Source organism: Xiphophorus maculatus, chromosome 2 (assembly GCF_002775205.1).
Source record: "Xiphophorus maculatus strain JP 163 A chromosome 2, X_maculatus-5.0-male, whole genome shotgun sequence".
Lineage (NCBI taxonomy): Eukaryota > Metazoa > Chordata > Actinopteri > Cyprinodontiformes > Poeciliidae > Xiphophorus > Xiphophorus maculatus.
Window position 1 is genome coordinate 15,357,244 of NC_036444.1, and position 19,710 is coordinate 15,376,953.

The window sequence follows — 19,710 nt, forward strand, 5'->3', positions numbered from 1 at the left end:
ATTCTTCATGAGACAAGAGAAAATTAATTTCGCTGCATACTAAGATATAACACAGAGAGCTCAGTGAGTAATGTAACTCTTTTGAAAAACTCCTGAGACCAAATTGATGCTGTTTTATGTTAAGAAAAAAAAATTGACAGTGTAAGAAAGCATACTTTAACATTTCAAAAGACAGCTCAGTCATATGGAGGCTCTGCATACAGTCACACTAACAACAGAAAATCAATAAACATTACAAAATGTACCTATGAGGAAAATCAAAAACAAACTCAACACATGGAGGCACAATTCATGCATAAACATTAATGAACTTTTGTGACAAAATTCTCCAGTATACATGGAGAATAAATGAAACAGCTCAACATGTATGAGAGAGCAGGAGTGCTCATTATCACTTCAAGAATTGTCAAAACATGGCTCCCACAGCTTCTGAAATAAGCGAACAGTGTTACCTCTTCTGTAACAAATCTGCTCCATCTAAACAGCAAGGATCATCTCATTAAGCTACATCTTAAGAGATTAGTATGCCGGGTCTTTTTAACCATTTTTAGGAATATCCTTTAGGGAAAATCCTTGTTCTGTTAGTCGAATTAGGTTACCATCTAGCTGAATTTAGTCCTACACTGAAGTAGTGAGATATAAAGCATATAGCAACTTGTCTGTTGTGGACAGTGCCAGAATATAACAATATGTAGACAAATGTGTAGACAGGAGACAGGAGAGTTTTACACATTTGTTAAAATTTTCGGTTTCACATAATCTGTAAAAAAAAAAAAAAAAAAAAAATCAAGTTCCTCCCTATGGTCCTACTGCTATTTGCATGCATACGTCACTTGGTCAGAAACAACTAATCAAAGCGAAGATTGCCTGACTAGTGCTGTCAATCACTCTTGTGTACACACCCTCCACCTTGCTCTCTGCTGCGCTTTGACTGGGTTACCACAATGGACCCTGCAAAGAATGCACAGGCTAGTTAGGACACAACCAATGATGGCAGAAAAACAGTTGGTAAGAAACTGTAAGTTGTTTCTCCTCCATTAACAGAGCTGAAGTGCATTTATTGATGACTGACAATGCTAAGACACTTGCCCTGGCTATGATTGGTTGTTTCTGAGCAGGAGTTGTGTATTAAGGGGCAACAGCGGTGACGGTGGTAGGAGTTCGTCCAGTAACTGATGGATTACTGGTTCAAGTCCCTGCTGTCCTTTTCTGTCATTGTTTCCTTGGGCAAGATACTTCACCTGCCTTGCCTGCGAGTGATGGTCAGGTGTCAGACTGCTCCAGGGTAACTGTGCCAATGCTGAAACCTGGTCTAATAAAAAGTATATATCTGCTTAAAGGTTATTTTCAAAGGTACTTTTAATCTGACAAAGAAGTTTAATCTTAAGACATAATCTATATTTTTCTGCACAACTAACAGATCAAATAGGAAACTAAAGCCAATAACACCAATAATAATAATAATAATAAAAACATTTAAAGTTTTGCTACAAAGGTGAGAAAAGATACACAGTTGCAGCATAGTATTTGGCTTGTTAAACTTCTTTTTCCCCTCGCTTTCATCTACACTAAGCTAATAATTTCAGAAACTTAAAAAATGTAAATTAATCTGTTTTCTCTCCTGTGCATTACCAACAAATGAAAAGATTACTGAAGTATGACATGTTTCAAATTGCTTTAGGATGCTCAGGCACAATTTCCTTAACACCTTGCTTGAGAATTCAAAGTTGATGTTGGAAACTGAGGGATGCAGACACAAGCAGCTACTTACAGATTGTGCATCAATGTTCTGAGGTTAGTGGTGCAAAAGATTTACTGTGGTCACCGAATGTGTGAACGGATGATAAAAGTGGCATATATGTCAAGTTGGTAAGTAAATTAATATGACAAGGCAGTGAAGGCACATTTAAAATTAATCTGTCTTGTATTTCTGGTTTTGAAGAGTGTTCACCTAACATCTGGATGTAATGCACATTTATATGCTAAACAAGGCACAGCAGAAATAATATAAAGGTTTTTCTTTCCTATGATCTGTACTCTTCTTTGCAAAATAATGGTCTATGAGGATCATATATTCTCCAAAGGGTTCTTTGCTTTTTTTATTTGATATGTAAGCTAATAAAACAATTACAACGTACTTGTAAGCACAGCTGTGTCTTGAATCGCAAGTCTTGAATAAATGTCAGGAAAAGTAACCCAAACATTTGGCTATCTTTCATTCTACCTATTCACATCCATAAATGTATTCCAAACTTGAACTAGGGTCAATAGGAATCCATGCAATTACTGAATAAGATATGTATTAACCCATAAGACACTTATATAAACTTACTGAAGACTGAAGACTGAGACTAATGTGCTCCAATTAATAGAAACATGCATCATTGCTCATAATGGCAAATGGTGAATGCAAGAAAAAAATAATTTTCTCATTAGGGAATGTAGCTATTTACGAGAAATTTCTGAGCTAAAAATAATATTAATTGTAATGCTTATGTCAGCTGGTCTGGAACAAAATGGTAAAAAGGAAGTCAGAAAAAGGGTTACACACAGCTATCTCTGACAAAAACTAAGGACTTGTGGCAGATAAACAAACAACTTACAGTTTTATGTTAAGATGAGACACATTTTATTTAAATATTGTCAATTTATATGCAAATGTATACATATCATATTTATTGAACAGCTTGAGGGCTGCCAGTGTTGCCTTGCAGTAAGAAAGTCCTGGATTCAAAGCCCAGTCTGTGTTCTACTTTGCTTATATAAGTGTGTATGTGTGTGTCCATTGTTGTTTTTCCTGTATGTGTCTATGTTGCACTGTGATGGACTGGCGACCTGTCCAGAGTGTAGCCTGACTCTCACCCAATGAAAGCTCAAGACATGCACCATCTACCTTGAGACCGAAAAAGAACAATGGACAATGGACAGATGACTGGAAAGCTTCATTTTATGAGGAACTATTCTATCAATCAAAATAAACTATGTCACAAACAAGTCTCTACCTCAGGCTCCCCCCCACCCTACCAAAAAAACATTATGTGTAGCCTTCAATAATACTAATTGTACATAATTATTCTGCTATACTGACTACACCAAGGATTGTTTTTTGAGAGAATAGTCGTATTCTTGAGTAAATATTGTGAGTTATTGATTGTGCCCTTCCTTGTAAAAACAGATTTTTATGCCTCTGCCTTGCTGCACTGACCCGTATCTCAGACCACTGCAGTGCCTCTATTCAGTCTTGACAGTGTTCACTCCTCTGAAATGCCTTGTACAAATACAAGTGAAGCTTATCTTAGAAAACAGCCTCTCTGATTTATCAGCAAGTGAAATGTAAAACATTTCTGTTTCTTTCTATTGGATAATGTTCCAGATCAGGCTTGAGGATGTTAGTTTTTTTTTTTTTTTTTTTATCTCTTTTTCATTTTTAATCTGTGTTGTTCATTAGATGCAGTTCTGGTCAGAAGATTAGACATTTTCACCACTCAGTTGAGTTTAAAATTGGACCTTTTAATGATTCATCGAAAATGTTGTTTTTTAATGGACTGATAATGTAGCATACTGTACAACTTGAATGATATTTAAAAGCAGGAACTTGGTTCTGGTTTGACGTATTGTGAATGTCATCTAATGATCCACATAGGATAAGAAGTTGTAACTGGGCTGTTTGTGTAAGAAATGGTGGAGCTAGTTTAAATTATTTGGTTTCCTGGCTTTTCAGCATAGCCCTTCCATTTTACCAGGGTTGGAATCAAGTTATTTAAAACCTTTTTTTCTGTTTCAAAATGTTGATTTGAGGGTAAGATAAAGAATTATGAGGTTGTCCTCCATCTTAGTTATTCCATCCACTTTCTGCAACATACTAACTTGAAGAAAAGCAGCCCCAAAGCATTATGGTATTGCCACCATGCTTGAAAGCTAATATATAGTTTTTGGGTTTGAAGGCCTTATCTTCAGAAGATAAAAAGATAATGATTGAAGATGCCAATTTTGGGGAGATGAACTGCTTTCTTGGTCATCACACTCTTTTGATGGCAGTGCTGAACTTACTTCATTATGGACAGTGGCGTTTCTTCTGGTTTATGAAAGATTTGACTGTTGGCATGGTCTCTTAAACATCCTAACAAATTTACTCATATCAAGTTGGATGCTTGGAACCTACACACAATAAAATCTTCTAACAGAACAACGATCCCAAACCCAACTAAACCTGGCTTTTGATGGCTGTCAAGCTTGCAAAATGATCTGTCCAAAGTCCAGATCAAAACGTGTTGAATATTTGTGTGTTGTGCTTAAAAGCTGGTTTCCTAACAGGAAGCCAACCAATCTGACTGAATGCTATGCATTCTGTCAAGCAGAATGTAGCTACAACATCCTGATGGTTACAAAAACTGTGTGGTCAAAATAAAAGCTCTAAAGTAATATTACATCAAACATTAGTGGAGGTGTATGTATATTTAAATTTGTTAGGGTAAAACTGATAGAAAATCCATAATAAATCATAAACTTTTGCACCCATTATTTTGCTTTTAAACATAACAGAACTTTTAAGTTGTAAAATAATTTAACTCTTGACAATGAACAGTTTAAATGCATCTCTGAAATGTTAACTTATTACTCAGATTATATATTTCATAAGTCTATAGCAACTTGCATACTTGCATATACTTATTATGTTTACATTTCTAAACCATCAGAAAGGGGGGTATGCTAACTTACTTCAGACTCACTCACTTGTGACAGTACAGCGCTGTTCCCCTGCAGGACATTTCATCTTGAGACCAACAACTGACCTCATGCCAGCAACACAATGTTAAAGCCAAAAGATTAAGTAAGTGTTTTCTGTGTGCTCTGCTCTTCTGCCAGAACTGCCTCCTTCTGTCTTGGCTGTTATTTCTAAGAGCTTGATGTCCTTTGTGTTGCAAGCATTCGTGCACAGCAGTTCCTGAGCTGTAGAAATAGAATTTAGGTAAACAAATTTAGCTCCTACAGCGCGTCACATTTTGTTTCACAAAAACTCTCCTTTGGAGACGAAGAAACAGATAAGTGAAACAGAAATTGCATATTGCACTCTTTCTAACTGCTTATCGTAATGACATGCAAGCCAATGAGGCTTTTAATTGTTTTCAGTTTTGTGCAGAATGCAAAACGACAGTGTCATATTACCATGCAGTAAAATTCAAGACATTTAGACATTCTGCAATAAGTCAAAGGTGCGTCTGTCGTCACACAGACAATGCCGTGAGTTTAAGAGTGCAAACGAGTATGTAAGCGAAACCGAGTTCATTGTGATGTGGAAGGCAAAACCATTTGTGCTTTCAATTGCACTTCCAGTCGGTGAACACAGGTAAGATGCAATACCCACAGGACACACTGTGTCAGTTTTAGACATTACATCAGCGTTACACAAGAACCAAGCCAAAAGACATATTTGCCAGTCAAATACGTTGTCATTGAATCCTCTTTTATGTATATAACCCTCTGTAACACCATTTTTAATGTAGGAGAAAATCTCTTCAAAGCAGTGCAGAAAAAATAATCCATTTTTGCAGAATGCTGGAGGGTTTCTTGGAGCACATAAATGGTTATTTTCTGTTGTAGCACTCAAACCAAACTACCAGTCGGTAAGTATTTGCCAAATAGAGCTCGTGTGAAGCCCAGTTCAATAGGCTCTTTAGATCTCTACAGAGAACAGTTTGTTTTTCCACATTTCTCTGTATCTCTCTCCAGAGCTCTAATCCTGCTCCATTGTCTCTCAGTGTTCCTTTTTGGTGGGCATGGAACAGAAGGGAAAGCTGATATAATAATTACAAATCCTCATTAGGACTTGTGAGAAACATTCACAGTTGCTCTACCCTTCCAGCTGAGCCTTTTCATTTTCTCTGTTCCTGGCCTATTCAGATACATGCACATGGCCTTCTATCTGTTGATTACCCATTTTGCTGCAATTCCTTACAAACATGCATACAGACATTATACAACAAAGAAAAAGGTACTGAAAAAGTTTCTATACATAAAAACAGTATTATCCAGTTAATAGACAACTAATAATCCACAAGCAGGCTTTAAATGCTGCATGGGTTTTTTTGCTCACATGTTTTTGAGTAAATAACACTGCAGTCCACGACTAATTAGATTTGAATCAGACACAAACTGGGCTGATCATCTGACAAGCTTAATGTCTGAGGGCATGCACAGTGTTTCCAGACCATTTTCTATTTTTGGCCATGGCATTCGAGCTTATTAGAGAAAATTTTGTATTCAAAAATTGGAATACAATCTTTAGAAATACTGCAATGCAAACTAGACTCTATGTTCTTGTAGATGACCATCCATAATTTGAATACATTCATGTGTGCAGCAAATTTGCAAACACTTCACTGGGTTTAAAAGTTTTTATTGTACAACTGTATGAGACTGTCTTTGTCTTCTAGCTAAATGTTACTCCAGTCATTCTCAGCCTGGTGGGTGGGCCAGATACTGTGCTGGCTGTTCATTTGTAGGCTGAGCTTGTGGGGGAATGGGTGGGACAGAATATGGTTTCAGGAATAGTGTGGAGAGTGAGGGGAGCAAGGGATTTGGGTTGTGCCCTGGTGGGTAGTGGGGGGTTTGGAGGATGGGTGCACCTGCCATGGCTGCTTGGTGCGTGGGGTTCTGGATCCCATCCGTGGTGGGGCTTGTTGCAACTACTCTGTGGCAATTCACCACTTGCCATTTTTGGGGATCTCTGAGGGACCCTGCGTCGTTCTATGGTGTATTAATACAGACACAGGCAGGGGCCAGGTAGGTAGATGGCCTATAGGGGAATTCAAACATTGTCGTTGGCACCCATCCCCTTCTCCTTCTCCCTAACATATGTAACACTACGCTACAATAAATCTTGATGTGTGGGACAATGGACTTTGCAGGAATGCTTCTGTTCTCTCTGGGTACTCTCGCTTCATCCCACAGTCAGAAAACATGACTGTGAGGTTAACTGCTCTCTTAATTATCCTTCCACTTTGTGAGTGTATGTCTCTGTGTTACCCTGTGATGGACTGGCGAGCTGTCCTCCAGGGTGGACCCCGTCTCTTGCCCAATGACCTCTGGAATTAGGCACCAACGCCCCTGTGACCATGCAAGGAAAAGCAGATATAGATAATGACTTTTATGTTCAGGAAACAATAACTTGTATCCCCCAGCAGCCTATATTGGAAGTCTACCCACAGCAGATTTAGGTTTAAGGTAACCATTTTATTTTACTAACATATTAGTAATAGTAGTAATGTTTAAAAGCAGCCCAGCCATAGTCCTGACTTGAATGTTGTAGAGAACCTGCAAAGGTAGCTAACAATTAACATGATGGCAAGGACACCTTCCTACAGACCAGGAGCTCATAACCAGAGATAAAACCATTTAATTGCTTGTGGACACAAGTGGGTAGAGTATCTAAGAGCTTCAACATATTTTTACTCAAGTAAAAGTAAAAAGTAGCCGTCCATGAAATTACTCCAGTAATTTTTAAAGGCTGCTCATGTAATTGATCGTAACATCTGATTTAATATTCTACAATGATGTCATCAGACAGACACAAAAATGGAAAAAAAAAAAAAACTTTCCATTTTGACAGATGTCTGTCTCATTCCCTATGAGAAGCAAACTTATCTAAATGATAATATTTTTAAACTAAATACCAGGCGTATAGCTAATTATTAGCTTTATGTCTACCTGCCCCTGGTTCTCTATTTCTCAGCTCGTTGTAAACTGTCTTTCCTCCGCCTGGCCTCTGTGTGTCTCTGTTTTCTTCACTCACTCCGAAAGCTGTGAGTGAAAATGAACAATAAAAGAAGCAGAGAGCAGCTCATGAAAATAAGGAAGTAAATGCTGTTGGACTGGAACCGTAGCCTTACCTCTGTTGTTTAAAGAGAAATGTATCAGGTAGCCGCTCCGTGACAGAATTATAAGAACGATTAGGCTAAGGAAGTTAGCGCTTAAGCTAACTCCTTAATAGACACATTATTATCGTAAAGCAGCCCATGTACAAAGAGAGACAAGTGAGAGGAAGACACGGACAAGTAAGTAACAGTGCTACTGTGCAGTGTAAAAGAAAGGGGAACGATTTGTATCTTGTGTGTCAGAAAGAAGTGGTAGAAGCAAAGAGGAGAATTTCCCCCCCTTGTATTCAAGTATTTTTATTTTGCTATTCTGAGTCAGCCTTGATGGATAGTACACAAACAACAGCTCAAAAAGAGAAAGTAAGGAGGGACACAGGTGAACAATATACTGCATGTTTGTCTTCCTCCTCCTTTCAGTTCGAAGAGACATAAATACACACACACACACACCTAAAAAAAAAGAAAAACACATAAAGGTCAGGGCCTTGGGAGAGCAAGAGATATTTGGCCCCGCTGAGACTACACATACTCAGCACTTTGAGTTAGTAAATAAGGAGAGAGTGAAAAAGGTATTTCAGTAGCTGCAGAAGCAGCATACCGTTTAATAGGACTTGGACAATGTATTTTCTTGTGTGCAAGGTTTACATTTTAGTTTTTTTTCTGCAGAGCTTTGCTGTCCTTAATGTGCTGCAGAAGCATGCCACTAATCAGACATAATGTCACGACCACCTGTGTCCTATTATGTATGTCCACATTTTTGCAGTCAAAGTAGCAATTTGTTGATTTTATATAATGACGACATGTGATGTCAGTTGTTTTATTGCTTTCTGATTGATTTTTTTACTCTAATTTCTTAGATTAAAGACAATACAAATGTGTCTTGTCTACTTTAATATTCTTCATCAGCTATATTTAAAGCTATAGAAAATTTACAAGGCTAACCCCAAACTATCCGATAAGTGCCCTAGAGGTGCTTGTTTTCCTACACTGTACTTGGTTGTGTACTAAAGGAAGAGATTTCTGAGATTTACCTGTTGATGCAGTTCCCCAACAATGTCCATTTCCACTGTTGAGGAACCTTATCCAAATAGACAAAGATCTTAATACATTTCAGATTACGTTTTTGGAAATAGCCCTGGCACTGGAAAGAAACTGCATTGCCTTTTGAAGTAAAAAAAAACAAACAAAACGTATAATCTTAAAAATAGTACCGTCATAAGAATTTGCCAGCCTTATTTAACCCCTTTACTATCAACCTCAAAACACTTACATGTAAGTCAATGGGTCCATGAAGACACAGGTGATGAGCACTGAAACACAAAGTTCTTAACATTATGGTGATATTCCAGTTTTTGAATTTGGTAGTCAAGTTCTTAAACCATTTCTAGACTGCATAAGTTTCTTATGCACTTATAGGATGCTGTACAATATCTGGCAGAAAGAGTTGAAGGGCTGAAAGAGGGCACAGCCATCAGGGAATTCTGTTTTCACTCCAACTATACAACCCATAAACAACAAAGTGCGACGCATTGTGTATTCTGATGCCCATCGAGCAGAACCAAAATAAGCTTCTACAGCAATGTGAGCTGTAACATATTTTCTATTGGATCAGATCTACAATCGCTTCATACATGAGCCAGTCAGACTGGGATGTCTGAGACCCTGTCACTGGTTCCCCAATTTTCCTTTTTAGGACCACTTTTTATAGCTGGTGACCACTACAGAACCCCATGAGAGATGAAGTTTGGCAGATTCTCCAACCCAGTCATTAGCCATCACATCTGGCCATTGTCAAACTTGTTCAGTTTTTTCCGTGTTTCTATTTTTCTGCTTTAACACATCAACATCAGTGAGAAAATCTTTACCTGTTGTCTTATATATTTTATCCCAAAACAGGGACCTTGATGAAGAGATAATGGGTGTTATTTTACCCGTCAGTGGTCATAATGTTATGCCTGATTGTTGTATGTTAGGGATTATAGTTGTGAATCTTGGACTTTTCCCTCATTTAAAGATAGCAATCACTCCCAGAAGATCTTAGTTATATACCATGTCCCATGCTATTTGTTTCTGGTATGACTTATTTATGTGATGCGCAGATATTCCAGTCACGATGGATCACAAAGACGAATCCCTGGAGGGAGCCACGGGGCTGAGTCAAGATGATTTGCCACAGATGGATGGTTCCTGTGATGCGTGTGAGCCTGACGAAGCCCAACCAGCGACGCACGTGTGCCACATCTGCAGCTTTGCCTTCTGCCCGATTCACGCTGACAGACATTCCAGCAGCACACGGCACAACTTAATGCCTTATAACGATGAAGGTGTTCAGGCCTGTGGTCTGGACACAGACAGTGACTCAAGAGTCGAAGGTGCAGCTGAGAATGGATCTGGTGAAAAGAGAGCAGCTCAAGTGAGTGAAAATCAGGATCTGGCAGAAGGTGGTGAGGGTGTGGATGCAGACAAAGAAAAAAATGCCCAGAATGAAGGAAAAGATGGGGAAGCGGCTGAGGCTGTGGCTGCTGGAGAGGCAGGGAAGAGGGACACGGTGACAGTGGAGAGACTGCGCTGCAAAGAGCACGGCCAGGAAGGCTCCCTGTACTGTAAACCAGACGAGCAAATCATCTGCGTGGTTTGCGCTGTGCAGGGCGAGCACAGGGATCATGAGATCATCACTCTGCACGAGGCCTATGTGTGGCAGAAGGTAAGGAGCAAACAACATGACAGGTTCATACATGGAGGACTAGCAGAGTATGATTTATTACATGCAATGTGTTGGATCTAATCACTTATGGCATGCTGTACAATATCTGCAGCCCTGCAGCATCGTGTATTCAGACCATCACCTATCTGCTTTGCATTCATTATCAAGTATCCCACTAGCTGTAGGCCTTTCACTCTTTAGAGGCAGCTCAACGGAGCTTTGTAAGCGCTTAGTTTAATATTATAAACACAACATTTCATGGTCACCCGCATGACTTCATTATTAAATTGATCCAACTGCACTGCGATATAAGTACATTCCCTGAAAACCATTAAATGTAAATGAAACTGCATCACTGTCAATTTTGCTTCACATCAAATGTGGATAAATATATTTTTTTGTCTTTCTGCAATGTTTTTCCTTTGATATTTAATGGTCTCTGTGATTTAACTGTTGCTCAGTACAGCATAACATTACCATTAGTTTAGATATTTCTAATCATTTATTATGTTTTCTTATGCATACATATTTAACTCTTTTAGTTTACGTTCCAAATGGTTGTATGAATTAGGGCTGTTGTAAACGAATATTTTAGTAATCGAGTAATCCATCGATTATTCTTACAATTAATTGAGGTAATCGGATAAAAAAAAGATAAAGTAAATCATTGGTAAATCTAACATAACAGTATATTCAATTCAATAATAAAGAGGTAGACAAATACACTTATTAAAAAAATGTCAGTGCTCCAGCTTTTTGTTTATACATTCATCTTCAGTCAATTTAATAGATGAACTCTCACCTTGCCCAGCCATTTATAGCTTTTGTGTTCATGTTAGCGACGGGATTTGACACCTTCGTTCACACAGAAACATCTACCAGCTATGTGCCGTCACAATGCGCTCTGCCACCCATTTGTTGCAACCGGGATGATATGAAGTAAAGTTTCTGGTTCATCCGTAAAGCTACACTTGCGTTAATTATCTAATGTGCAGCCACCTGCAGTTCTCACCTGTATAAATACACCTGCAGCGCTCTTCCCCGACATTTGGTCTTCACCGCCACCAGGCAGCAGCTCCGGGAGGAGAAAAGACTGCCGTACTCCAGGCATCGTGCCAGTCATTTTAAGGATGCTTATTGGTCCCCCAAAAAACGACAAAGACCCAGACATTATCATCAATCAATAAAATCCTCCCAGGCCGAACTTGAAAACCGGACGTTAAGCTGCTAACACTTAGCTTTCGTCAACAACTCAGGGGGAAGTGAGAGCTCCGCGCAATGAAACTAATAACCCGGCAGATAAATTTCCCTTGAGGAATTTTAATAATCGAGGTACTTGAATCACTCGCAGAATCGTTTCAGCCCTAGAATGAATTAACATTTTTTCCTCTTTACTTTGGAGGGAAAAAAAACCCATTTCTTCAATTTTTTTTTCTTTCTGTTAACAAGTGCCTATGGATATTTCAAGAGGCCCCTTATTCTGAATTCAATGCCAGCAACAGATTGTTGTTTCTTTCAAGCTGTGTAAATATACAGAAATAAAGAAAAATGCTTGAACTGATCACATCTAATTAATTGCCAACAGATAAGTAGAATAAAGCACTAAATAATAAGTTCTTTCTGAAGAGTACTTCACAGAAGATTGAACTTATGAGAACAAAGGTTCTCTGTATTATCTGGAAGAAGTTCAGACACTTAAGTCTCTTAGAGAAGGCTGTTTTATACAATTTAAATAAAAAAAAGCTTATATGAGTCACCATTTTTTTCTATCTTTTTCCTTTTAGAAAACAACGTTTGTACCATTTGAGGTTGAAAAAGATTTTAGTGTAAGCTCAAGTTATTTTCTATTTAACATCAGCTTTGCATTGTAGTGAAACACAGACACTGCATAGTCACAAACATTTGTCAATGAGATGAAACACAATTGCAAAGTATACATTTTGAGAAACTCAGCCATAAACATTGAAATGCTGACTTCTCAAATTAGTTTGAATGGATAAAAATAAATAGTTGTACCTTTGCAGATTTTATATAGAAATCCTTTGTGTCGTCTGGGCCTAAAATAAAAGGAACCATTTAGTCTCAAAAGCCACATCTGTCATGTATTTAGGATTAAAGTGCCTGACTTGAGCAGTGTGCTCTTTAGGTAAGATTCCATTAAGGGTGACTGATGTGCTGGATGAATAAATGCTAGCATCACTGTGGTTTTCTTTTTATATTTTACAAAAGACATCACTGATATTGTCTAGACAGTAACAACCAGATGCTGCAGATCTTGTAGCAAGTTGTTAGGTTTACAAAGAGAATCAATTAAAAAGTGTCTAGTGGAGTCAATCATTGTGTTATCTTTGGATTACTGCTTAAACAGTAAAAGTTTTCAGTTGTGAACACTGCAATAGCCTTAGGAAATGTGGCAAAAGTAAAAAAAAAAATAAAATCATATAAAGCCATTCTATTTAATTTTCTTCTGTTTTGTCATGTGGCTGTACATCTGGAAAAGAAAGGTAAAGTACCCAGCTCACTGGTTTACACTTAAAACCATTCAGATTAATGAGCACCAAAGAAGGTCACACATGTGGTCCAAAGACGTTTCATTTAGTCTAGACCTACCTCAGTGTTCATTCTTACTTGCAACAATTTCTACTGATGAGTGATGATGGCAGACCCGTTACATGATTCCGTTTATTGCATGATTTTAAGATATTAAGCTTTATATGTAAAGTTGCAGCCAAGGATGCATTGATGTCACACACAATTTATTTTGTGTGGCAAAAATTAACAAAAAAACCCCCATCACTCAGAAGTAAAGTGCTATTACCAAAATCGGTGTGCCCTATAAAAAATACTGTTTTGCATCAATTTATATATTGTTGGATTTTTATACCATAATATTTGTGTTCACCTACTGTGTTTATGTAGTATCTTACACTGTTGTATTTACTGCTTGTTGACATTCTCTATCTGCAGAGCAGGCAGGGTCACGACCTGCTGGGCTACACACAGCAGATGGCTGAAAACGTCAAGACCAAGTGGACTAACCCTGAGGTGAGTGCAAACCTTTCCTGAACTCCAAGTAAAATACTAACACAGTTTAGTTGATATCAGGATTTGCTAAAGAGCACCTCTCAGGAGAGGTGCTCCAAACTGCTATATTTAACCAAAATCTTCAAAGCAGCACAAGAAAAGTTATATGATCTACATCTGGATATAGGGATTCATGTTAGATGTTTCTTTAGAACTTTGTGTTACTGAAAATTGTAATAAGATTTACTTCTTACTATTAACTCTATTAACCCTGGAATAGTTTTATTAAAATATGACAATGGCAATTAAGCTCATGTATGAACATTTATGTATTAAAATTATGTTTTATTGTGAAAAGATTAACCACATAAATGAGTCACTTTCAGTTAACTTGTGTATGATTGGTTGTATATAAATAACCTTGCCTTACGCAGAAGTGATGGAATGTGAATATAATGTACTACTCTACTGAACTACCTAGAATATTGTTGATTTGATTTTTCCTGCTTTGATGGCCTATTTGTTCAACTGATTTATGAGAATTTCTTTCATATTCTCCAAACTAAATTGGCATCCATTGCTGCTTCATTGAGCACAATTTCCAAACTTTGAAAACACGCAGTCCTTTACATTTTCCTCAAGATATTTAATTCCATTATGTTTTAATTCTAACATAACTCGTATTTAGACAATAATGAGAAATTCTACAGAAAAGCAAAATAAAAATGCAAAGACATTTACTTCTACCTTAACACCATTATTTGTGTTATTGAATAAATGTCTTTATTGTGCTATTTCACAAAATTAGTCAATGTTTTTAATCAATGCTGTACTACTATATTTATGGTTTCATGAGAATGACTCGGGCATGATGCTGCAAGATGTTGAAAACCCTGGATAACCTCATGTCAACGTCAAAAACAACAAACCACCTTTATAAAGAAAACGCTATTATCAGATGTGTCTATTTTGCAACAAACATGATACATGTTAACACTTAATATTTTTCTGCAACCTCACAGAAGATATTTTATATAATAATAAAAAGCAAATTTATTTCTAAACTCCTTGTATCAGAAGGCCACGAAGTTATTCATTTGTAGTCTAGAGGCTTCGGCATTAAACATCACAGCTTTAGGGTTGCAGAGGCACAGCAGTCCAGAATGTTATGCTGCCTCATTCACAAGTCTGTTGTTACGGATTCTGCAGATAAAATTCAGCTTGTAGCATGACATGAGTGTGGACATCTGTAGGCTTTTGCTGATATCACTTCTTTGTGTCAGCACATTTGTGCTAAGTCAAGGGCTGTCTTTTCACTTTTATTTTTTTATTTTCTTTCAAAGTGAATATTGTTCAGGCTTTGACATATGAAACGTGGAATACTAAATGCCCCCAAGCTGTCTTTAAACTGATTTTGAACCTCAGCAGTTGATGGAGGGGGAAAAAAGTTGCATTTTCTTACAGAATAGTGACCCCCAAATGTTTGCACACCCTATTTATACAATGTCATATGTGTATTGCAGATCTGAAAAACAAATATTTGTGGGTGTTGGAGATTTAAAATAATAATTAAAATAAATCAAAAGTTATGATGACAGGTAACAGACTGAATCTCTTGAACTGCACTGAGTGATCAGATTTCTTTGGGATATGAAATGAGGGATATAGAAACATAAGTTTGTACCTCCACTATTGAAAATGGGACTGCAGCCATTCCACTTGCTTTATTGTTCAGGCACCTAAACACATCCACATAAAAATGACTTCATGAGAGGAAAATCTAAGGTTTGGAATGGCTTAGCCAGAGTTCAGAAATAAATATGGCAGAAAATCTGTGGGGTCACCTGAAGACAGCTGAGGGCAAGAGATGGCCTCATAATCTGCCAGATTAAGACAATGTTTGAAAGATGGAGGGGGCAGATATGAATAAGTCAATATGTGGCCTGCTGGTAGCCTTTTACGAAGACTGAAGTTTTAAAAAAAGTTCTTCTATTACTGTGTAATTCATGTGTAATTCTTGCTTAATAAATTAATATTTTTTTCTCCAACAGCTGTGTCAATTCTCTGTTGAATACTACAGGATAATTGCCACATAAAAAAATAATGCTGGAAAAACATATTTATTCCATCATAAGACCATACATTTTTAACAGGGTTGCTTACAGATTTGAGAGCTACTGTGTCTGAGTAAAGTTTTAAGCAGCTTTTCAATGTATAGATATTTCAGGTATGGTCGCTCTCAAAGGAATTCTGACCCATATATAGTCAATATTTAATCTTGATGGTTGCTTAATTCTGCTGTGGTTCTTTGTTTTGTTTTTGTCTCTTGATAGTTTTTGTCTGTATGGAAAATTTTTTCTGCATTCCTGTTAAAACCCCTCCAGATTACTCTCTGAAGAACAGTGCAACTAGTGAATTTCTGCTCATGTTAAAGGAGAGAAAAAAAAAAAAAACTACTTAAGGTGAATTTTCATAGCAAGTCAACCTTGAAAATAGTTTCTGTATTTCCATTACAGATGCCGTATAGTGGAGGCTTGTTGTGTCACTGAAAATAAAACCTGACCGCCTAGAGTTAGAGTGTTATGCATTGAAGGGCAGAAGAATGAAAAGCAACATCAGAAACGTGCGGCTCTGGTCTCAGCAAATTACCACTGAAAGCAGAAGTAGCAACATCTCCTGCTCTTTCAACCATGCCCACATTTTCACCTCTGTCAAAACCTCTAAAGGAGAGCAGTGGCATACCCGAGCACAGCTGAATACTATGAGGTGTGACCCAGGCACAGCGGCATAATGTAAAAGGTTAATTTCCCTCACCTGTGGGAGATAACACTCTTTCTTGTAGGTTGCTCCCTCTTACACTTTATCCCTCCTTTACAGTTCATATACATTATCATATTGATATACCAGCTCTAGCTATAGGATTTCCTGGAGGTTGTGCATTTTGCTGTTTCAGTGCAGGGGAGCAGTGTGTTGGGGAAAAGCACTTACCTGCTCACTCACCGGGCATTGCGTTAGAGACCATTATGTGGATTTGTCGACGTGTCCTTTCTGCTCCCTCAAATGTCAGTGTTTATTATTATGCGTGACAGGCAGCCTTCAGAGAGACTGCTTCTGGTAAGGAAGGTTATGTCTAAGTATGTGAGCAACACAGAGACAGACACACAAAGTGCATCTCGAGGAGGCTAAATTGCATAGTATTGACATCCTGAAACACTTTAAGGAGGAAGAAGCCAGAGTGGTTGTCTGGTTGGAAAAGATTTAACCCTTACTATCAGTTTGCTTCTTAAATCCAGTCTGCTTTATATCAGTGCTTTGCAAAAATATTATTTTTCATACTCTGTAAACGTCTTCATATTTTAACACATTATAACCACAAACCTAAGTGTATGTTAAGTGATACGTCATCACAAAATAGGGTGTAACTGAAATGGAAAATCAAGTTTTCATAGTTTTCAAGCTTTTTGATTATAAAATTCTTAAATGTTTCAATTTCTGTACAGCTCCACTAAGTTAGTACCTTTCAGAAACAGGTATAGTCGCAAATTCTTTCGGGTAAGTCTCCTCCAGCTGTATCCCTCTTGAAATTTTGCCCATTATGTTTCTTTTCTCTCAATCAGTCTGGAGGGAGATCTTCTCAACAGCAGTTTTCAAGTCTTGCAACATATTCTTTAATAGAGTCAGGTCTGGATTTGGAGCCATTTTTCTCTGGTTGCATGCTTGGGCGTGTTGTGCTGGTGAAAGGTGAATATCCTGAGTCTTTAGCAGACTCTAATGGGTGTTCTTCCAGGATTGCACTGTATGTAGCTTCATTAAATTTCCCCACAACTAACAAAACTATATTAGACTTATCATAGGCCTGTTGGCTGCTTGTCTGGATAATGTTGTCGTTTCTCAGCCTGTGTGGTTAGTTGGACAAGCTAGTCTTGTTTTCAGTTGTGCCATGCTCTATTCACACTGCACACATCATTTGTTTACCATTTTCTCTAATTACCTTCAAGGTCTTATTGAACTGCTGGATTTCACAGAAATAAAGCTATAGTGATCAACAAGTTTTACCAACAGATGAAGACAGTCTTTAAGTGTAGTGGAGTAAAGGGAGCTGAATATACTTGAATGTCATAATCTCCTATACATCTACACATATGAAACATACATTCTAATCCACAATTATATTTTTCATTTTCTTTGTCATTTGGATTTTGTTGCGCAATATCCAAATAAAGAAAATTAAAGTCTGTGGTAGTAAGCTGACAAAATTTGAAATTGTTGAAGGGTATCAACATGCTAGCAAGACTCTGTATGTTCTTTCCATAGACATGCGGTGAATTATGTTTTAAAAGTCATACTTTCAGTTCAAAGTGAAATCTAATACATTTATCATATCAGAAGGCTTACACTGAAGGCAGATTTTCTAAATTATTAAGCATTATCTACATTCAGTGAGCGAAAAGAGAACATTTATGTGCTTGTGGCAGACACTAACTAGCTTTATCTTCAACTTACTTTTTGTTTCTTCACTTTAAGGTATGGGGGATGGCACACACATATTGTAAAGCTGCTCCCTACAGCTGAATCTCTGTGATATGATACATCAGCAGAGCACAGCACTGCCTGTCACAAATGCGTATGTGTGTTTATTGGCTAAATCCATTTTCACTGTCTTATATGATCTACAAGAGAAGCAAGCACATTAAAGCTGTCTTAGAGACTCAAGGCTGAGAGGCAGGCAGTGGAGGAATAAAAAAAAATTCTTCCCTATCCTTTATCTTTGTTCTGTTCTTTCTCTCCAATTCAATTGCTCTTTAAGGCTGTCACTTCTATTCTATCTCTGCATTTTAATTCAGTTACTTTATGGCATTACCAGGAAGGTTCCTTGGCTGACATTGTTTCACTCAAAAGCAATAAAAAAGTTGCAGAGCATTGAAACTATTATAAGATCTCATGCTATCTTATTTTTCTTTCTTTCTTAGAAATAGATGACTTCTGTGATTGTGTCAGAGTTATTGTTTTTCAAATAAACACTATATTTATTGCTTTGTTTTGTAAGAAGCTAAATTGGAAAATCTAATTCTGAGGGGAGATAAAAGAGTGTGAAAGTAAGAGTGCACTGCTGTGTTGGAACACGTCCACTATTGCCAAGGGCAAGGACAGTTCAAAACCATTTACTCCTACTGAATTATTAATGCTTTTTAGGCCTTTTTAAAAAGACATCACACCAAAAGGAGGACTGAATAAGCAGCACCGTTGGCTGTAATTTTGGAAGACCAAAGATTTTAAATAAACTCTCACTTTGCAAATTTTCCCCCATAGTAATTTAATACTTTGTAAAAACCATTAAAACAGGCATTCTTTGCCCAAGCATTTTAGTGTATTTAATTTACATATGGAATATTTTAAATAAACCTTTAAAAAATGTGCATATGTATCTAAAATTTCTAAAGCTTTGTTTCTTTGAAGCAATGTGAAACATGTGACTTTGACGGCTGAGGCTAATTTCATGAGGCTCCTTGCATTTTTTGTCAAAAGAAACATGAGTAGTGTTATTTTCATACTGTTCTTTTTTTGAATTCCAGTAGTTCTGCTTCTTCTTAACTTTTGACTACAGCATATTCTTTGTATCTGGTCAGAATTTAAACTTCTAAAGTTTTCAGTCGAGTTGCTGTGTTATAGTAATTTAAAGTGTCATATAAGAGCACTGGAAAAGTTTTTATAAACCATGAAACAAACTGTTTTAGAGAGTTTTTAGCCACAAGAAGTTGTTTACTTTGCCACATACATGTCTGCAGCAAGAGCATAAAATAAATCTTAATTTTTCCCTTTTCGTCATGTCCCCACTTTCCTAAACAATCAGCCTGATGTCCTGCCAGGGCTTGTACTCGCTTGCTGCTCTTGCGTCCTTACAGCAACCCTCCCTGCGTAAGCATTGTGCCGCTGTTCCTCCTGAGGCCTCATTTTGTGGCCTCAGCTTGCAGCAACGCTAATGAAAATTAGCATGCATGAATGCTCTTTCCTTGCGGCCAGTTTTTTTTTTCCAGAGCTAAAGGTCTGTTGGCAAACTCCACAAACACAAACATCCAGGATCACAGTGTACATCCGCCATGCTGACCA

The 19,710-nt window shown here is 37.5% G+C and overlaps 1 protein-coding gene across 1 annotated transcript in view; it reads left to right on the plus strand.

The window, feature by feature from the left end:
• The first annotated feature begins 7,831 nt into the window (after nt 1-7,831).
• The window catches only part of trim44 (tripartite motif containing 44), a 48,126-nt gene continuing 36,247 nt past the window's right edge, over nt 7,832-19,710 (plus strand). Inside the window, exons 1-3 of the mRNA XM_014469971.2 lie at nt 7,832-8,054; nt 9,974-10,578; nt 13,546-13,623. Coding sequence (XP_014325457.1) covers nt 9,988-10,578; nt 13,546-13,623 — 669 coding nt within the window. The 5' untranslated portion in view covers nt 7,832-8,054; nt 9,974-9,987. The remainder of the gene's footprint in view (nt 8,055-9,973; nt 10,579-13,545; nt 13,624-19,710) is intronic.